Source organism: Lissotriton helveticus, chromosome 9, assembly GCF_964261635.1.
Source record: "Lissotriton helveticus chromosome 9, aLisHel1.1, whole genome shotgun sequence".
Lineage (NCBI taxonomy): Eukaryota > Metazoa > Chordata > Amphibia > Caudata > Salamandridae > Lissotriton > Lissotriton helveticus.
The window spans coordinates 726,766,470-726,784,204 of record NC_136070.1 but is presented as its reverse complement, the minus strand read 5'-3'; the positions used below and the strand labels follow the sequence as shown (position 1 = coordinate 726,784,204).

Below are 17,735 nucleotides of genomic sequence, written 5' to 3'. Positions count from 1 at the left end.
AAGTTATCAGAATTTGACTCAACAACTTCTTGGGTCCATAAATGATCCTCACTCAATAAAATTGCCAATCCACCCTTTGCGTGGCCTCGGTTTGTAGCTTTAGCTGCAATATCATAGACATAGTAGCTCATCTGATAGAAAGATTTTGTTGCCCATGTTTCCTGCAAAGCCAAAATATCAGGATGATTTTTGAGAGCTTCCTTCATTTTATTATTTGTTTTTCCGGCTATATTCCATGAAGTGATCTCTAAACCATTGTTAAACAGTAGGTTGTTGATGGTAAAATAATTTATTACTGTTTAGTATCTCCGGGACCCAAGCCCAAGACTGTATTGATTTTTTTGTCCTCTGTTGCTTCTAGGTCTTGGCTCCAGACTTTTCTTTCGCCTTTATTCACATGAATTTTCAAAATTTCCTTTCTTGAGCTAGTTGATCCTAAATCACCATGATTAGAATTATTTGAATAACAATTCTCATTTGGGGTATTCAAGTTAGTGCCTAGGAGGCCGGTAATCCCTTTCTTAAATATAATTTCCTTCGGTAGAAATCTTTCGATAACGTCGTAACCACATTTATGTAATATTTCTTTTTCCTTTATAATAATCCCGGGAAGTACTGATGACCAAAATGCTACTTCCGCTATTTTACAATTTTCTTTTATGGGAAAGGTCACCAGATCTATTTCTTTGCTGGTTATAGATTGTAAAGGATGTATTTGCTGTAGAAGATTAATTATCCTTCCTCGATTTAATGGCAAATTATCGATTGGAAAGAGTTCTTCAAATTGTAAATGGTTAGTCGAGATTTGTTCACCGCCTAGAGGCATCTTATTATCTTTTTCACTTAATTCCTTGTTTGTCTGTCCTGCTCTTTCAGTAAATGTGGAAGGTATATATTCGTTCGCTCTATAATTCAATAACTTTACTGATTGTATATTTTTTCTAACACTAGTTGCCTCTACTATGGGAAAGTTAGAAATTATTTTATCGTCTTGTCCCTCTTGATTTTTTTGAGGAGTGATTATGTTTTTAAATTTTAGCTTTCGGGATTTCGTTTTATTAATTCTTCTTAGCGGTTTCCTTCTTCTACTTTTTCCCTTTTTTTTCTTGATTGATTTTTGTTTGGGAGATCTTGTCATCTCCAACTTCATCAGAAGTAAGTTTAGTGGAGTTTCCTTGTTCTTCCTTATCAGACCCAGTCTTTTGCAAGTTTATTTTATTGGAAACCGAAAAAATAGGGTACTGTTTAACAGTGGGTAAAGGCTCTTCTCTAAAAAGTTTCTTCAAGGAGTATATTTTAGCATCCTTAAGATTTTTCCGGATTTTCTTATTTGGTTTTTCTAGTATTATTACATCGAATGTTTGGGTACTAATGTCACATTTTATTTGAGGCTCAGAGCTTGTGATGATATTAGAAGAAATATTGTAGTTATCCTGCTTCACATCAGTTATCTGTTTATTATTTATTACATCAGCGAGTTCTTTTTTCCTTTTTTCTTCTACTAAGAACTTTAATATGCCAATTTGGACATCTAAAGTTTGATCAGAGTTTTCTAGGATATGACCTAGAAAAGAAAGAACCGATTCCAATATTTCCTGTAGGGTATAAAGAGCTTTTGATATAGGTGTTGCAGTATTTGTTGAATTAATGTTTTTGAGAAGAAATGGGTCCAAAGAAGAATCAAGGACTATTTCGTGTTCTAATGATTTTTCCTGGGACCTGGTAAATGACTTATCTGGATTTGACTGAAGATCTAAAATATTTTCCATCGACTTCATGTCATTTCCATAAGAATCCTCAATACAAGAAAGGCTACCTATTCGTTTTATAGGTGTTAAAGATGTTAAGTGTAAGGTCTCGAGATTCGGGATTTGTGATTCCTGTGTTGAGAATAATAGCTTTTGGTTGGATTCAAGACCCAATACGCTAGAATTTTGAATAATTTGATGGACCGGGAGGGGCAACTCTATTACCTCCTTGGTTTTTGAAGTATCAATATTTGTCGGAATTTCCCATACGTGAGTGGGAGCTTGCTTTTTTGGTGATAAGGCTGAAAAGTAATTACTAATTGCCGGGGTTCTAGTTATCCGGCCCTGTTTGACTGCTTTGTCAGAAGATTTTCTGACTGCTTCCTCAGTTCCCATTCGCTTCATGAATATTGTGCGAGATCTTAGCTTTTTAAAAGCCATTTTACTTTCCTAAGAGGAATTTGCGAGGGATAGGTGATACTTCCTTCTCTGTTGTAGATTGATAAGCCAACAGCTCAGAGATTCGTCTCCCCGTTTGCAGAGACAAATAAACAGATGTTACACTTACCGCACTGTTGCGGGTTGTTACTCGACCCTAGGATACCAAGATCTAATAGGTAGCAGTTGAAAGGTGAAAATGAAAATGGAAATAAGCTGGCCCGTCCCGTCCTAGACACAGACGGCCCGCACTTTGCCCGGGCTTCGCCCCGTGCTCCGTCCCGCGCGCGTCCCGCGATGCGCGTTGCAGGGTTTAATTAAGTAGTGTGTTGGGTTATGGGGCGTGGCACTGGGAGGGGGCGCGGCTCACGCGGGAAGAGGACCCAGCTGAAGGTGTTGTATGCTGGTCCTCGCAGTCCCGGGGCCGGCGCCTCTCCCTCCTCTGCGGCCACAAAGTTTATTACAGGCTTTCAGGCAAGTCCAGCAGCAGATATGGCACCTTGTCAGCTACTCCAGTAGCGAGGGGAAGGCAAACACAGCAACAGCAGCTTCACTTAGGCGAGCGGCCCCCGCGAAGCGGGGGCCGCTTGAAGTTATCGGTGCTTAGCTGGGGGCGTTGCACTGGGAGGGGGCGCGGCTCACGCGGGAAGAGGACCCAGCTGAAGGTGTTGTATGCTGGTCCTCGCAGTCCCGGGGCCGGCGCCTCTCCCTCCTCTGCGGCCACAAAGTTGATTACAGGCTTTCAGGCAAGTCCAGCAGCAGATATGGCACCTTGTCAGCTACTCCAGTAGCGAGGGGAAGGCAAACACAGCAACAGCAGCTTCACTTAGGCGAGCGGCCCCCGCGAAGCGGGGGCCGCGAGAAGTTATCGGTGCTTAGCTGGGGGCGTGGAACTGGGAGGGGGCGCGGCTCACGCGGGAAGAGGACCCAGCTGAAGGTGTTGTATGCTGGTCCTCGCAGTCCCGGGGCCGGCGCCTCTCCCTCCTCTGCGGCCACAAAGTTGATTACAGGCTTTCAGGCAAGTCCAGCAGCAGATATGGCACCTTGTCAGCTACTCCAGTAGCGAGGGGAAGGCAAACACAGCAACAGCAGCTTCACTTAGGCGAGCGGCTCCCGCGAAGCGGGGGCCGCGAGAAGTTATCGGTGCTTAGCTGGGGGCGTGGCACTGGGAGGCGGCGCGGCTCACGCGGGAAGAGGACCCAGCTGAAGGTGTTGTATGCTGGTCCTCGCAGTCCCGGGGCCGGCGCCTCTCCCTCCTCTGCGGCCACAAAGTTGATTACAGGCTTTCAGGCAAGTCCAGCAGCAGATATGGCACCTTGTCCAGTAGCGAGGGGAAGGCAAACACAGCAACAGCATCTTCACTTAGGCGATTTTGGGGTTACTTCATCCGAAATGTAGAGAACACAAAGAGGGAAAGAGGGGTTGGGAAGTTTGGGAAGCAGGGGTTTTGTCCCTAGGCTCTAACTGTCCCAAACAGGGCGGACCACCCTAGCAGATGCCCTGTTCTGGGAGCCACAGGACACTCCGGAGTTGCTGGCCCCAACCAAGGTGGTTAAGACCTTTTACCCCTGATGTCCTAGGGCCTGCCCTACGATGGATCCTGCTCAACTGGGTCAAGCACCCCCTTCTGCACCGGACTCTCAGCTGGGTTGCATAGCTTGAGCAGGCAAGGCTCCCTCAAGGCAAACGCACAGCTGCTTCTTTCCATCAAGTGGAACTCCATAAAGAGCCCTTACCAGAAGATTTCCTCCTAGATACCCTTTCCTCCACTCACAGGGCTACACAATATCTCCCAATGCTTAAAGACATGCTTAGGCCTATGAACAGCATCTTTAAAGACCCTATCTGAAAAGAGACCATTAGTTATAGATTCCTTAGCTTAGAATTACCCCTAGGTGTCAGACTGGATCCGGAGACATTTTTTCATAGCAGTACCCCTGCGCGTCGGTAGGTGGTGTTGGTTGACTCCGCGTTCGTCGTTGTGATCGTCAGGGTGACGTTGCAGTATCTACTTAGACGCCACCCTCAAACGCTGACGTCAGTTCTTTCTTTTTCCACGCCAGCCAGTGCAGATCTGGAGAGAGCGGTACCTCTAGTCACTTTTTGACTACTATTTTTTGGCTTTTGTCGACTTCTTTTTGAGTCTTTTGACTCCTGGTGAACATATGGATGTCCTGTCCTCGAACCGGCTTCAAGGCTTGCGAATCCTGTCGCAAATTGATGTTGGTTACGGACCTGCACCTTGTGTGCCTTTGATGTTTGGAGTGTGACCACGACCCGAAGTTGTGCTCCGACTGCTGGGCCATAAACCCGTCCCGAAAGCTTCTCAAGGCCCGGCAGTCCACTCCGCTTCTCTCGAGGTCCCGGTCGAGAGGGAAGCCGTGGGAGCGGTTGCGGAGCCATCAACACCACTCCTTGTGAAAGTCTTCGGGTAAGTCAAAGCACAAAAAGAAGGCAAAGAAGCATCATCGCTCTTCTTGTTCTCCCCGTCCATCGACCGACACGATGCGGGATGTGGATGGTGGTCGTCCTGCGGCTCTGCCTGCAAAGTCTGCTGGGGTCTGCTCCAAGCTTCCCTCCTTTGCCGGGAGCCGGACCGACCCCTGCACAACTTCGTAGTTTTTTCGAAGCCCTTCACTCGATCTTTGGGCAGCCCGACCCTGCGCCTTCGGGCCCCGCGGACCCGCCTGGCGGTTCTAGGCCTTCGAAACCGGCTGCTACGGCCCTGGTGCCGCAGGGCCCCCAGGGATCCAAGCCTAGATCCGATCCGTGCTGGTCGACCTTATGACACCCCTGGTGTCCAATCCACTGACTACACCTCCGCCCCCTCTGACGCCGGTTGTGTCCCCAGCCGGCGTCGAACCCGGCCTCCATCCTGACCTGGACATGGAGCCGGACCGACTCCGGATTCGGCGCTGAGCAGTACTTTTGTACCATTGTTCTATCCTGGTGTTCCGGTTTGCCCTGAGTGGCAGCCAGAAGAGGACAAGGAGGACTGGGAGGGGTCTGGTGAACCTTTAGCTGACCAGTTGAGTGTACTGGACTGGAGAGAGGAGTTGAGTGATGCCAGTGCTCTGGATACCTCACCAGAACCTGGTATGCTTTCTCCCCCTACTGTGGCTACGGAGGAGGGAGCCTCATACGCAGTGGTGTTGCGTAGGGCGGCTGAGGCCTTGAACCTTGACCTTACGACGGTGGCGGTCAGGACTAACCTCCTGGCTGAGGTGCTTCAACCGGCTGCGGGCTCTTCAGAGGCCCTGCTGCCATTCAATGAGGCCCTCATGGATATCCTTCTGGGCACTTGGTCCAAGCCCAGCACAGAGGCTCCTGTGGACAGGATGATTGCCCGATGCCACCGCCCAGGCGACCCACTTTTCCTCTCCCAGCACCCTACCCCTGAGAGCGTGGTGGTCCAAGCCTCTACTTCTAAGGGCGCATTCCCTACTGCTCTCCCAGAGAGGGAATGCAAAAAGCTGGCTCTTCTTGGGAAGATGTTTTCTTCCGCCAGCTTGGGACTGCTGTTGATGAACACTGCATGTCTTTTGAGTCGTTATTCCCACTCTGTGGGATACAGTTGCGCAGGTGCTGCCACAGTGTCCGGAGGAGGTTCGGGGCACTTTCTCCCGTGCAGTCGCTGAGGGCAGAGATGCAGCAAAGTACGCCATTAGGTGTGAGCTGGACACTGCCGACTCGCTAGGCAGAACAATTTCAACGTCGGTATTCCTGAGACGCTCCGCCTGGCTGAGGTCCACTGGCTTTTCGGGCGATGTCCAATCAACTCGCTTGAGTGCTTCAAGGATTCTAGGGCTACAGCCAGATTCTTGGGCCTTTCTATCACTTTCCGCCCGTGCAGTCTGCTTTTTGCCCCTTTTGTGGCTACAGAAGAGGTGCCCCACCACGGTCCGTCCAGAGCTGCAGGCCTGCGCAAATTGTTCAGCCTCTGCGCAGTCAGGGTCATGGGACCCACAGTCGTGTGTCAGGGGGCCAGCGGGCGGGCAGGTCCACCAGCGTCCCTTCTGCAGCAGCCTCCAAACCCTCCTAGTTTGTCCTTTCAGGGCCACCAGTTGCCAGTGGGCGGCAGGATCTGCCATCACCTCCCCCACTGGCAAACCATCACATCGGACAGGTGGGTTTTGCAGATAGTCTGAAGGGGCTACTCCCTCCCCTTTGAGACTACCCCTCCATCCATGCCACCACAATTCCATTGCATGTTGGAGGATCGCTTGGCACTTTTCAATCAGGAATTTACGTCTCTCTTGGCCAAGGGGGCCATTGAGTGAGTTCCTGCCCCAGAAGTGGGTTGTTAATAAATTGAGAGAAGACCCCACACGTTCCAGGGAACAGGGTACTTAAGGACAATGTAAAGTCAGAGAACAATCCCTGGAGAGGTTAATGTATGGTGTAGGCTGTTGAATCATTTTATCTGTGATAATATTTGGTATCTTTTCCTGCATGTGGGGTTTCTTCTGTCCTTTGTCTATCTTTTCTGTTCTATAGTGAAAGTATGTTGATATTTTAGAAATTGTATATCTTCTCATTTATTGCGTCGTATAGTTGAATTTGAAAAGATTCAAAACCATGATGCATTTTAATAAAAAAACTGTGAACATCACAAACTAGTCCATGACAAGATTTTTCATTATTATTTCTGGTATATACATTGTTTATGAGTATTAAAGTATTCCTATACATTAACCTCTCCAGGGATTGTTCTCTGACTTTACATTGTCCAGAAGTGGGTTGTGACTGTTATTCCCAATACTTTCTGGTGCCCAAGAAGGACAAAGTTCTGCGTCCTGTCTTGGATCTCTGGAACGTCAACCACTTCCTCCGGAAGGAGAAGTTCAAAATGTTGCTATTGGCTCAGGTCCTGTCTTCCCTCGACCCTGGAGACTGGGATGGTAGCTTTTGGACATGTAGGGCGCCTATTTCCACATCCCCGTTCTGCTGGCCCACAGGTGTTACATACGGTTCACGGTGAGCCACAAGGACTTTCAGTTTACTGTGCTTGCTCTCCTTTGGCCTTACCAGCGCCCCTCGGTGTTCAAGAAAGTCATGGCGGTGGTTGCAGCTCATCTGCGCAGATCAGGGGCTCCAGTCTTCCCCTATCTCGATGACTGGTTGTTGAAGGTGGGTTTTCCCCAGGCTGTCGTTTCCACTACGGACTCCTGCATTCTCTAGGGTTCACTGTCAGTGTGCCGAAGCTCCTTTTCATCGGAGCTGTTCTGGACACAGCGCAGTTTCGGGCCTTACCTCCAGAGCAGCGAATCCGGGATATTCGGGTTTATGATACTGATGTTTAAGTCTCTATCCTGGGTTTCGGTCACAATGACCCTGAGGCTTCCTCCATCCTGCTTGTTGAACATGCCAGGTGGCATATGCAGGCTCTGCAGTGGGACCTGAAGTTCCAGTGGGCACAGCATCAGGGGAATCTTTCTGATTGCATTCAGATCTCAGATGGCACTGCACACCAATTGCAGTGGTGGCTAACGAACCAGGATTGAGTCACCGGCAGATCCCTCTCCCTTCCCCAACCAGAGTTCACAGTGGTGACAGATGCATCACTTCTGGGCTGGGGCAGTCACATGGGAGAGGCGGAGATCAGAGGCCTTTGGTCTCTGACGGAGTCCGGGCTCCACATCAACCTTCTGGAGCTCCGGGAGATTAGTCTTGCACTGAAGGCATTCCTTCCCTCTGTCCGGGGAAGAGTAGTTCAAGTGTTCACGGACAACACCACTGTCGTGTGGTACTGCAACAAACAGGGCGGGGTGGGGTCGTGGACCCTATGTCAAGAGGCTCTCCACCTTTGTACATGTCTGGAACAACAGGGCATATCTGGTTTTTCAATACCTGGCAGGTTCCCTGAACGCCAGGTCAGACAAACTCAGCCGCAGGTGCATAATGGATCACATATTGCATCTTCACTCTGGGGTGGTGCAAGGTCTCTTTCAGCAGTGGGAAGAGCCTTGGTTAGATCTATTTGCCACTGAAGAGAACACGCAATATCAGCAGTTCTGCGCGTTGGAATTTCCAAAGCAGCACTCGGTCGGCGATGCTTTTCGCCCCGAGTAGAGTTGCCGTCTTCTATACGCCTTTCCGCCTGTACCACTTCTGCCCAGAGTGCTGAAGAAGATCAAGAGTGACCGGGCCCAAGTCATCCTTGTGGCTCCATATTGAGCATGAAGAGTCTGGTATCCCGAGCTCTTACACATGGCCATCGATCCTCCGATCAGACTGCCTCTTCGGGTGGATCTTTTGTCGCAGCAGCAGGGGACGGTCCTGCACACGAACCTGTCCAGCCTCCACCTCCTTGCGTGGAGAATGAGCGGCAACAGTTGACAGCTTTCGACTTTCCTCCCGAAGTCTGTAATGTTATCTTGGCAGCCTGGCGTCCCCCCACTAAAACGGTATACGCCTGTAAATGGAACAAATTTGTAGCATGGTGCACTGCAAAGGCTGTGGATCCCCTTTCTGCTCCTCTTTCTGAGGTTCTTTTATTCCTCCTTTCTTTGATCCAGCAGGGCTCTGCTCTGGTCACCCTTAAGGGCAACCTATCTGTTATTTTAGACTTTCTCCTGCTACCCAATTAGCCTTCTCTTTTCCAGTCCCCTATTGTAACTAGATTTCTTAAGGGCATTACTCATCTCTTTCCCCCCTATTCCTTTTGTGATGCTCCAGTGGGACTTGAATCTGGTTTTGACTTACCTTATGTGCGCTCCTTTCGAGCCACTTCATAATTGTCCTCTCAGACTTTTAACAAAAAACTGCTTTTCTGATTGCAATCACCTCTGCTCGCAGGGTGAGTGAGCTTCAGGCTCTGTCTTCTAAGCCTCCTTTCCGTTTATTCAGACAAGATTGTCCTTCGAACCCGACCTTCTTTTCTCCCCAAAGTGGTTACCTCTTTCCACATTGGACAGGCAATCACTTTGCCCTCCTTCTTCCCGCCCCTGCATCCTTCAAAGGAGGAAGAGAGGCTCCACCGTATGGATCCAAAACATGTACTATCTTTCTATCTGGATTGCACAAAACAATTCTGGGTGGATGACCAGCTCTTGTTGGCTATGTGAGCACCAAGAAAGGTTGGGCCGTGCAAAAACAGACCCCCTCTTGGTGTGTCGTTCTTTGCATCAAAATTTGTTATTCCTTGGCAAAGAAGGAACCTCCGGTAGGACTGCGTGCCCATTCTACTAGGGCGACGGCAGCCACTACTGCTTTGGGATGTGAAGTCCCCCCTCAACGTCATCTGCCAGGTAGCCACATGGGCATCCCTGCACATGTTCACGAAACACTACTGCCTGGACAGCCAAGTCTGGAGAGACGGCTTCTTTGGTCGTTCAGTTCTCCAGGACTTTCTGGTGTGAACTTAGTTCGCAGTCCCACCTCTGGGGTTTGTTTTGCTGGGGTATCTATTCTAAGGTAAGGAATCTATAGCTAATTGTCTCTTTCAGATGAACAAGTTACTTACCTTCGTTACCTAACAATATATCTGTAAGAGACATATATTTGTTATAGATCCCTTACCGCCCCACCCATCCGTCCCCGTTCTGCGAACTGAGTTCTAGGGTAAGGGACTCCCTTTGAAGGCCTTAGTTTTGTGCACCAGTGGTCAGTGTCTTGCAGGGCTCTGCGCTCCTTGCGTGGAATGTCATGTAAAGAACTGAGGTCAGTGCGCAAGGGTGGTGTCTAAGTTGATTCTGCAACTTCATCCGGGCGATCACGACGCCGACAATAAACGCAGATTCGACCGACGCCACATACCGACTCACAGGGGTACTGCTACGAAAAAATTCTCAGAATCAAGTTCGACGCCTCGGGGTAATTCTAAGGTAAGGAATCTATAACTAATGTATGCTCTCTTACAAATATAAGCCCTCCCCATTGGATCCCATTTAGATACGGCGCTGACTTCCACCAGACTCCCTGGTCATCACCACTGCTCACAAGGCAGTTGAGAAGCCCCTGCCACCCGATAAGGAAAGCGAAAGTATAGATATGGCGATTGAAAAGGGTTGCAGCACAATTCACCAACCATTGGCGGATCTCCAACTCTTTGGGCCTTCTTGCTTGATATGAACTTGCTCACTGGGATGAGATGGAAGACCTGCTCTGCCGCCTTCCACATGAGCACAAGAAACGGGATCAACAACTTGTCGCTGAAGGCAAGCTTCAATCCAACACATCCATCCGCTGTGCCTTGGACTCAGCTGACCCTACAGTTAGGGGTATTAATACTAGCATCCTACTACAAAGGCATGCATGGTAGTGCATTATTGGTTTCAAACCAGAAGTTCAGTATGCTAAACATGCCATTCGATAAGGAACATCGGTTTAGTCCTCAGGTGGACCAAACATTAGAAAAAATAAAAAAGGACACAAGACTGGAAAAGCAATGGGGGGGGCATGCACCTGCTCCCCTTTGCTCCTTTCACCCCCCCCTCCCCCAGCTACTATGGAGGTTCCAAAGCAAACTCTGCTGAAACCTCCATCTCGTACCAGAGTCAACATACCTCACCTGGGGATTATTTCCGAGGGCCCTACAGAGGTAACAATTCCATAGGTTGAGGCAAGGTTGACTCCCCATGCAGAACAACACCCACCACCAAACAATGACTTCCTCTCTTACCTCCTGACCACAAAACACCAGTTGGAGGTCGCTTGCAACATTTTCCAGCCACATGGCAAACAGTTAATTCAGACCAGTGGGTGTCTGATATTATCCAACATGGCCATTGTCTTGAGCTCATTACCACGCCTCCCAACATTCCACCTCTCAATCGCAGGCTATCATGAGAACATCAAACATTGCTTAAACAGGAAGTTCAAGCTCTCCTCTTCAAAGGAGCTATAGAGCCTGTCCTTATGTCACCAGGGTTCAGTAGTGTACTCTCTATTCTTCCTAATACCCAAGAAGGACATCTCTTAATGCACAATTCTAGACCTCAGGCCCCTAAACGAATACATCCTGTCAGAGCTCGTCCACATGGTAACTCTACAAGATGTGACCCCACTTCTCCAATAAAGCCACTTTATGGCTGCGCTAGACCCTAAAGGATGCCATTTCTCAAAAACACCAATACTTCCGGCACATCGCAGATATCTCATCTCATGTTTGTAGTGGGTGTTAAACATTACCAGTTCAAAGTCTTCCCTTTCGGGGTCACTATCGCACCTTGGGTATACACCAAATTCTTTGACCATTTACTCCCTAGTTCACATTTGAAATAACCAAATATATGCGAACCAAGCTAACCCTCTGCTACCTTGCTAACTAAAATTAAGTTTGAACATTTTAAAAGCAAAACCACAAAAACAATAAAAGTAGCACACAAAAAGAACACATTTGTGCACATAAAATGGTAGAGCACTTGGTTTAAAAGCATGGAAACACGGATGCTCTGCGCAAATGGGAATGGTGCATTCAAAGTTTTTCTAGGGTTGAGGCAGAGGCTTACTCCATCCAAAATCTTTTTTCCCTGCAGTGCCGCAAAACATTTTTTTGCTCATTGAGCTCTGTTTCCTCTTTGCGTAGCTCTACAACATTGTGAATAATACACATTGGTCAGAGAAGCCTAGGGAAGATGTCACATGACATTACTAGTAGTATGCCTGTATAAGTGTCATCCACCCTGTTACCAATGTATGTGAATTACAAAACGTAGTACATCTACACCTATACCTAGGTGTAATTTTACATGTTCAGTTTTTCTACTTTCTTTGTGAATTTGCCCCATCTGAAAGATACTGTAGTTAAAGATTCCTTACCTTTGGAATTACCCCCAGGCATCAGACTGGATCCAGAGAATTTTTCTTCAGCAATACCCCTGCGCATCGGTAGGTGACGTCAGTTCACTCCGTGTCCGTCGTTCGCATTGTGGTCACCGGAATGACATCACGGTGCCTACTTACATGACGCCCCTGCACGCGGATGGCTGTTCTTGCCCCTTAGATATTTTTTAACAAAACGTTTTTCAACTTTTGTTGAAATCTTGCATCTGGTGCCCGAGGGATGTCACCTCATAGAAACGGATTCTAGCCTTGTAATTCCTGTCACAAGCTGATGTTCGTGACGGATCCTCTCCCCGGTGTGCCTCTGGTGTCTGGAGGTCAACCACGACCGGAAGTCGTTCTCCGACTGTTGAGCCATGAATCTGAAGTCTTTGCAGGAGCTCTCCCGAAAGCTTTTGGAGGGTCAGCAGTCGGCTCCGTGTCGCTCCCGGTCTTGCTTGAGGGGAAGGTCTTGAGACCGGTCGCGGAGCCACCACACCTCGTCAAAGTTTTCGCACTCCTCGGGTAAGTCGAACCACAAGAAGAAGGCGAAGAAGCACTGTCGCACTTCGCCTTCTCTCCGTCGGTCGGCTGACGCAAAGCGGGACCCGGAGCGTTGTCACTCTAAGGCTCCGTCTTCGGTGTGTATCCAGGCTTGGATCCGGATCGACGCCGGTTGACCTAAATCAATCCTATCAAGGTTAAGATTCATTAGTCCTATTAAGATTTCCACTACCTGGACATTTTATAATGCCCCACCAATGTTTCTTGCTCTCGCACCATATGTTTTACTCACTTTCTTAGATGCAGCTTCTTGCTTTTATGCAACCAAAGGCTGTGGGTCTGCACCAATGACTTGCAAGTGCCCACCAGCTCCGGTAACAGGGAAATGTGAGGAAATAGTGGAGAAGACAATGAAGACAAATATAATGTCCAGCGTGATGGCCTTTCCCCAGACTGGGAGATGCTTTGGCGATGCCTGAAGATGCCCCTACAGACCCATCACTTGGGATTTCTCAACCAACGATTTTGGAAAATGCAGTGGATTGATAGACAGGGTGTTGCAAACTTTTTACTGAGCAATGACAATAGCTGTAAAACATTGTTCTTTCTTTGATTTCAAATCTGTCCACCATCCTGTACTATGTTTGGGAGGAGGGTCTCTCTTGTGTGAAGATCCAGGCCGCAGCCACAGTAACAGTGCTATTTTAGACAATACAAATCTCCTGACATATTAGCAGATTGTTTCTTAATCGAATTAAAATATAATGTTATCTCAGAAGGAACGAAATATGACATTGCTGACTGAGAATAACACAACTTAATATTACTTGCAAAAGAATCAATTATTTTGTGGCCACCTGTGCTAAAGTTGCAAATACAATGGTAGTTTGCTATGTTTGGACTCAAACCGCTGCATGATATTGCCAAATCCATAAGAAAAATGCCAGAAGAGTGCAGGAATCGAGAGCTAGGCATTCAGCACTGGGGGAAAAGCGTCCTCTGCACCTTGGATGTGTGAGTGTACTTTGAAACCCCCACCTTTCAATAGCTGGCTGAAGTGCCTGTGCTCAGGATGTGTGGCTTGGTGAGAAGCAAATTCTTCAGACATTTGGTTTAGGCAAGAACACTGCACATGCCCTTCGCCTCCCAGACTTTATTATGGTAAAAATGTGGACGGTGGAATGCAAATCATGAAAACTGAAACTGCTTGTGATTATGTCAAAACAGGCCATCCTATGCATCATGTTTGAGGCAGACATACATGCACCTAGGAGGGTGCCAGTATCAGCTTAGCAATTTCGATTCTTGCAGGCAGCGTTGCACCTACATGGCTAAACAGAGCTCAGAATAGTATTGAATTGAGTTTCCTTGGGTGGGAGATAGATGGCAGGCAGCCACAGCTAGTCTTGTAATGTTGCCCAGAGACATAGACCAAAGTTTTTTGATGAGCTCGTTCCAAATATTTGCTCACTTTTTTTCTGCCCATTCTTTAGATTCCAAGGTTCTGGCATAAGTAAAAGACTGAAGGTGCCCTGTTATTGTGGTAGTCTAAGCATCAACCAGGCAGTTATGATTCACACAACTGTGCAAGATGTCTATCCAGTCACAGATGCAAATCATGTTGGACCACTCTTATTAGCCAAAGATCATTGACCAATCTTTCACCATTACCTGGTAACCTGTCATCGAGAGCCTGACCAGTGAGGACCTAAACTTTGGATCCTTTATCCTGCCAAACACCTGCTTGTAAGGTGCTCAGGGGACCTGCATCTGAGTGCACTAATGCATAAAAATGAAAATGATCTGGTAATGTTGTTACGCCTTGGATCCATTCTTAGTGGCACACCTTCTAATTGGTTTTAGAGTTCTCCTTTGCCAGATTACGCAAGATGGCTATGCGAGGATACCTTCAGAAACCTGAAAAACAACCCTTCTTCTCAAGTAAGAATTAATGCATGGGCTTTTTCACACCTACCCACTTGTGAAAAAGCCAGAACTTTCCCTATTCAAAATCTAGTAAAGATCCACTGCTGGGAAGAATCTTTCTTACTTGTAACTACACCTCTCCAGAATTTTTCTCTTTCATTCAAATTCAACCTTCCCACTTCTCCCTAGATATTAGGCTGTTACTTCCTTACACATTGTTAGCTACAAAAATCTTAGCAACAAAAGCTTCTAGAGGGATTTGAGGTCAAAGGCTTGCACTTCATTGGCCAGAGTTCGAACCATAAAATGAGTGGGTGTTCTGCTGTTCTAACATATATTTCAGAGACTTCCCTACCTCACAGTGGGGAATGATTCAAGCATATGAATTTGTGACAGATACCAAAGCTGGCTAACTAGTTAAAGGTAAGTAATGTCTGCTGTACTGGGATTTGTCTCCTTATAAACTGCATTACATTAAGTAAACTGCTAATTGTAACCCAGTTTTCTGAACAGATGATGTCTGTTTGACAGTCACAGAATACAGAAAGCTTAACTTGTACGTTTTTCTCTTTTCAAGAGCCTACAATGCCCAGAACCTTTCTTTTGAACCTCTTATAGTGAACGGAATGTGGACAGATTCAGAGTCTCCACAGGTATTTAATAACTGCTTTCCCATGTCTTGCCTGCTTCGGCCCTAGTGTTTTTTCATGTTTCTTTCTCTGCTTCTTCATCTCTCCTTAAACATTTCTTTTTTTCTGTTATTTTTATGTTTTTCTAATTTAATTTTTTTTCTTTGCTTTTCTTTTATTCTATTCACACTTGTTTCACAAATAAATGCTCAAATTATTTTATGCTTATAGATGTGTTATGTCGGTAGTAGGTAAATAAACATCCCAGGTATAGTTAGCAAGTTAGGGGAAATAATTGGGATAGTATACATCAAAATTATCATTGAAACAAAACGACTCTATGAATGCACTAGGCAAGGCATACCAGCCCCTTGTGATGGTTCTCGGCCACTGAATGCTTAGTGACCCAGTGGTCTGGCTGAAACTTGTTTGAGCTGTTCTATTTTAAAGAGTTTCCTAGAGACCATGTGATTTTACTGAGCTTTCGAGGATGGTTGAAGAGAAACGCCTAAGGTGATTGGTTAAATGCTTGCAGAAATTTCAGCCACTGGCATTTGCTGGGACAGCATTGTAGGCCATCTTTTTTGCCCACAATGCCATTAGCATAGACAGAGGAGTCATTTGGATCCTGCTCCAATACTAACAGTCCAGTCTCAATTGGTATGAGGGTTTGCCATAGTCCTAAACGACCACATTTGTTTGGATCCTCTTGAAATTCAGTTGATGGGTTTTGTCAGCATGTAGTTTTTGGTCTGATTTGCAGTTGGGAGGGCAGGACCTTATGTAAGCTGGATTTTTGATGTTGTCAATTACACTTTCTTCCCAGACAAGCTGGTTCTTCGGACGCGAGTGTTATGCTTACCAAATGGTGTGACGCTGTTCTATCTACCCTGGTCAAAGCAGCACCCTTCCATCGTTCTATGCTCCACCTCACTCTTTTAAGGAGGAGGGGAGATTCCATTGCTTGGACACCAAAAGAGCACTGATCTTCTACATTGATTGTACCAAACAACACCAGGTAGACAATTGGCTCTTTATGAGATTCATCGGGGCACAAAAAGGCAAGGCAATGCAGAAGAAAGCCATTTCCCATTGGATCATTCTTTGCATCAAGATCTGTTACATATTGTCTAAAAAGCAGCCTCCAGAAGGTCTGTGAGCCCATTCCACTAGGGCCAAAACTGCTACCAATACATTGGTATGCAGAGTTCCTTTCCTGGACATCTGCCAAGCGGCTACGTGGGTGTTGCTCCATACATTCACAAATCACTGTTGCCTGGACAGCCAGGTCCAGTGAGAGGGGCATTTTGCGTACTTGGTCCTACAGGACTTCTTGGTCTGAGCCAATACACAGACCCTCCTCCTAATAGGTAATGCTGTGGTACCTTTTCAAAAGGTGACACATCTGCGGTTCAAAGTCTGTAACAGAAGAACAAGTTACTTTGTAATGATCTTTATTGTAATTGTAAGTGTAATTTATAAAGCGCTGGAATCACCCCTAAGGGGTATCTCCGCGCTGCAGTCAAGACTAAGTACAGATTTATGGTAGAGACTCTGTCAAACCTTAGATTCCTCACTGACCCTACCTTCTCCCGTTCTGTGAATTGAGCACTACCCATTAGCAAGATGGCCAAGGGAAAATTACTGAATGGGAAGCAGTTTGTTTCAAATAAAAGGTTGTTACCTACCTGTGAGAAAGTGGCTCTATATATACTGGGCCAAAGTACGGTACAGTGTGTATAGAGACCACAAACCACAGAGGTATAACAGAGGTTAAAGTCAGGGCTGACCTTTCTCTCAAAAGTGGTAGCTTGGTCGAGCAGTAAGGCAGTACCAGAGGAAGCATTTGTTGTACACATTCAGTCAGCAAAAGGTTCCACACACAAGGACTGAACTCCGGCCCAATTGTTTTTATTTCAAAATATATGGTTGTTTTATTTTTAGAACCAACAGGTATCCAAAATATACTTTTCTCAATTATGAGGGTTCTCAAGTAATTACTTTGCAGAAAGGAAATAACTTTGTAACCACAACAGGTACAGGGGTCCAGCACTTCGAGGGGGTAAGTTGGGATCTTGGAGGATAGGTAGGCATCCAGGAGTTGGGCACAGGGGGCCTTTGTCCTGAGATTGCAGGCGTCGCCGGCGTCTTCGAGGAGGATCCTTGGGCACTGGATTCCAAGTCAGAATCGCCGGGGGGACGTCCTCAGAATCTTGATTCGCTCCAGCATAGGCCAGGCATGGCGGGTGTAGAGTGTGCAGGGTTCGCAGGTTCCGGGCTGATGCCAGGGCTTGTTACTTGCTTTGAGCAGTACCACTGCTCGTGGGAAACCCAGCTAGCCAGAGTCACAAGGCAGTCCGGTCCTCCAGGGTTTTTGAGGTTGCTGACCACTGGAGACGCTGAGGTTTAGCAGGAGCAGGTTTGAGGGTCGACAGGCCCGTAGAGCTGGGGCCAAATCAGTTGGTTTCTTCCTATTTTTAGCAGCTGCGCAGCAGGTCTTCTTGTTCCTTGTTCTTCTCTCTTGTTTCGGAATCTGGATCAGTGCAAAAAGGTTCAGGGTGCCCCTGAATACTAAATTTAGGGGCGTTACAGGTAGGGCAAGGGCAGGGACCAATGGGTCCCTGTCCTGGGGTGGGTACACCCCCTAGCCTGCTCCTCTCCTGTGGGAGGGGGGGCAGGAGCCTAGCTGTGATTGGGCAGGGCTCCCCATCTTCAAGATGGCCGG

General features: G+C 47.3%; 1 protein-coding gene across 2 annotated transcripts in view; it reads left to right on the top strand.

The window, feature by feature from the left end:
• SPTBN2 (spectrin beta, non-erythrocytic 2) overlaps positions 1–17,735 on the top strand; it is a 680,775-nt gene that overhangs the window by 594,398 nt on the left and 68,642 nt on the right. For both annotated transcript variants that reach the window (XM_078660840.1, XM_078660841.1), the window contains one exon: positions 14,959–15,034. In XM_078660840.1, coding sequence (XP_078516966.1) covers positions 14,959–15,034 — 76 coding nt within the window. The remainder of the gene's footprint in view (positions 1–14,958; positions 15,035–17,735) is intronic.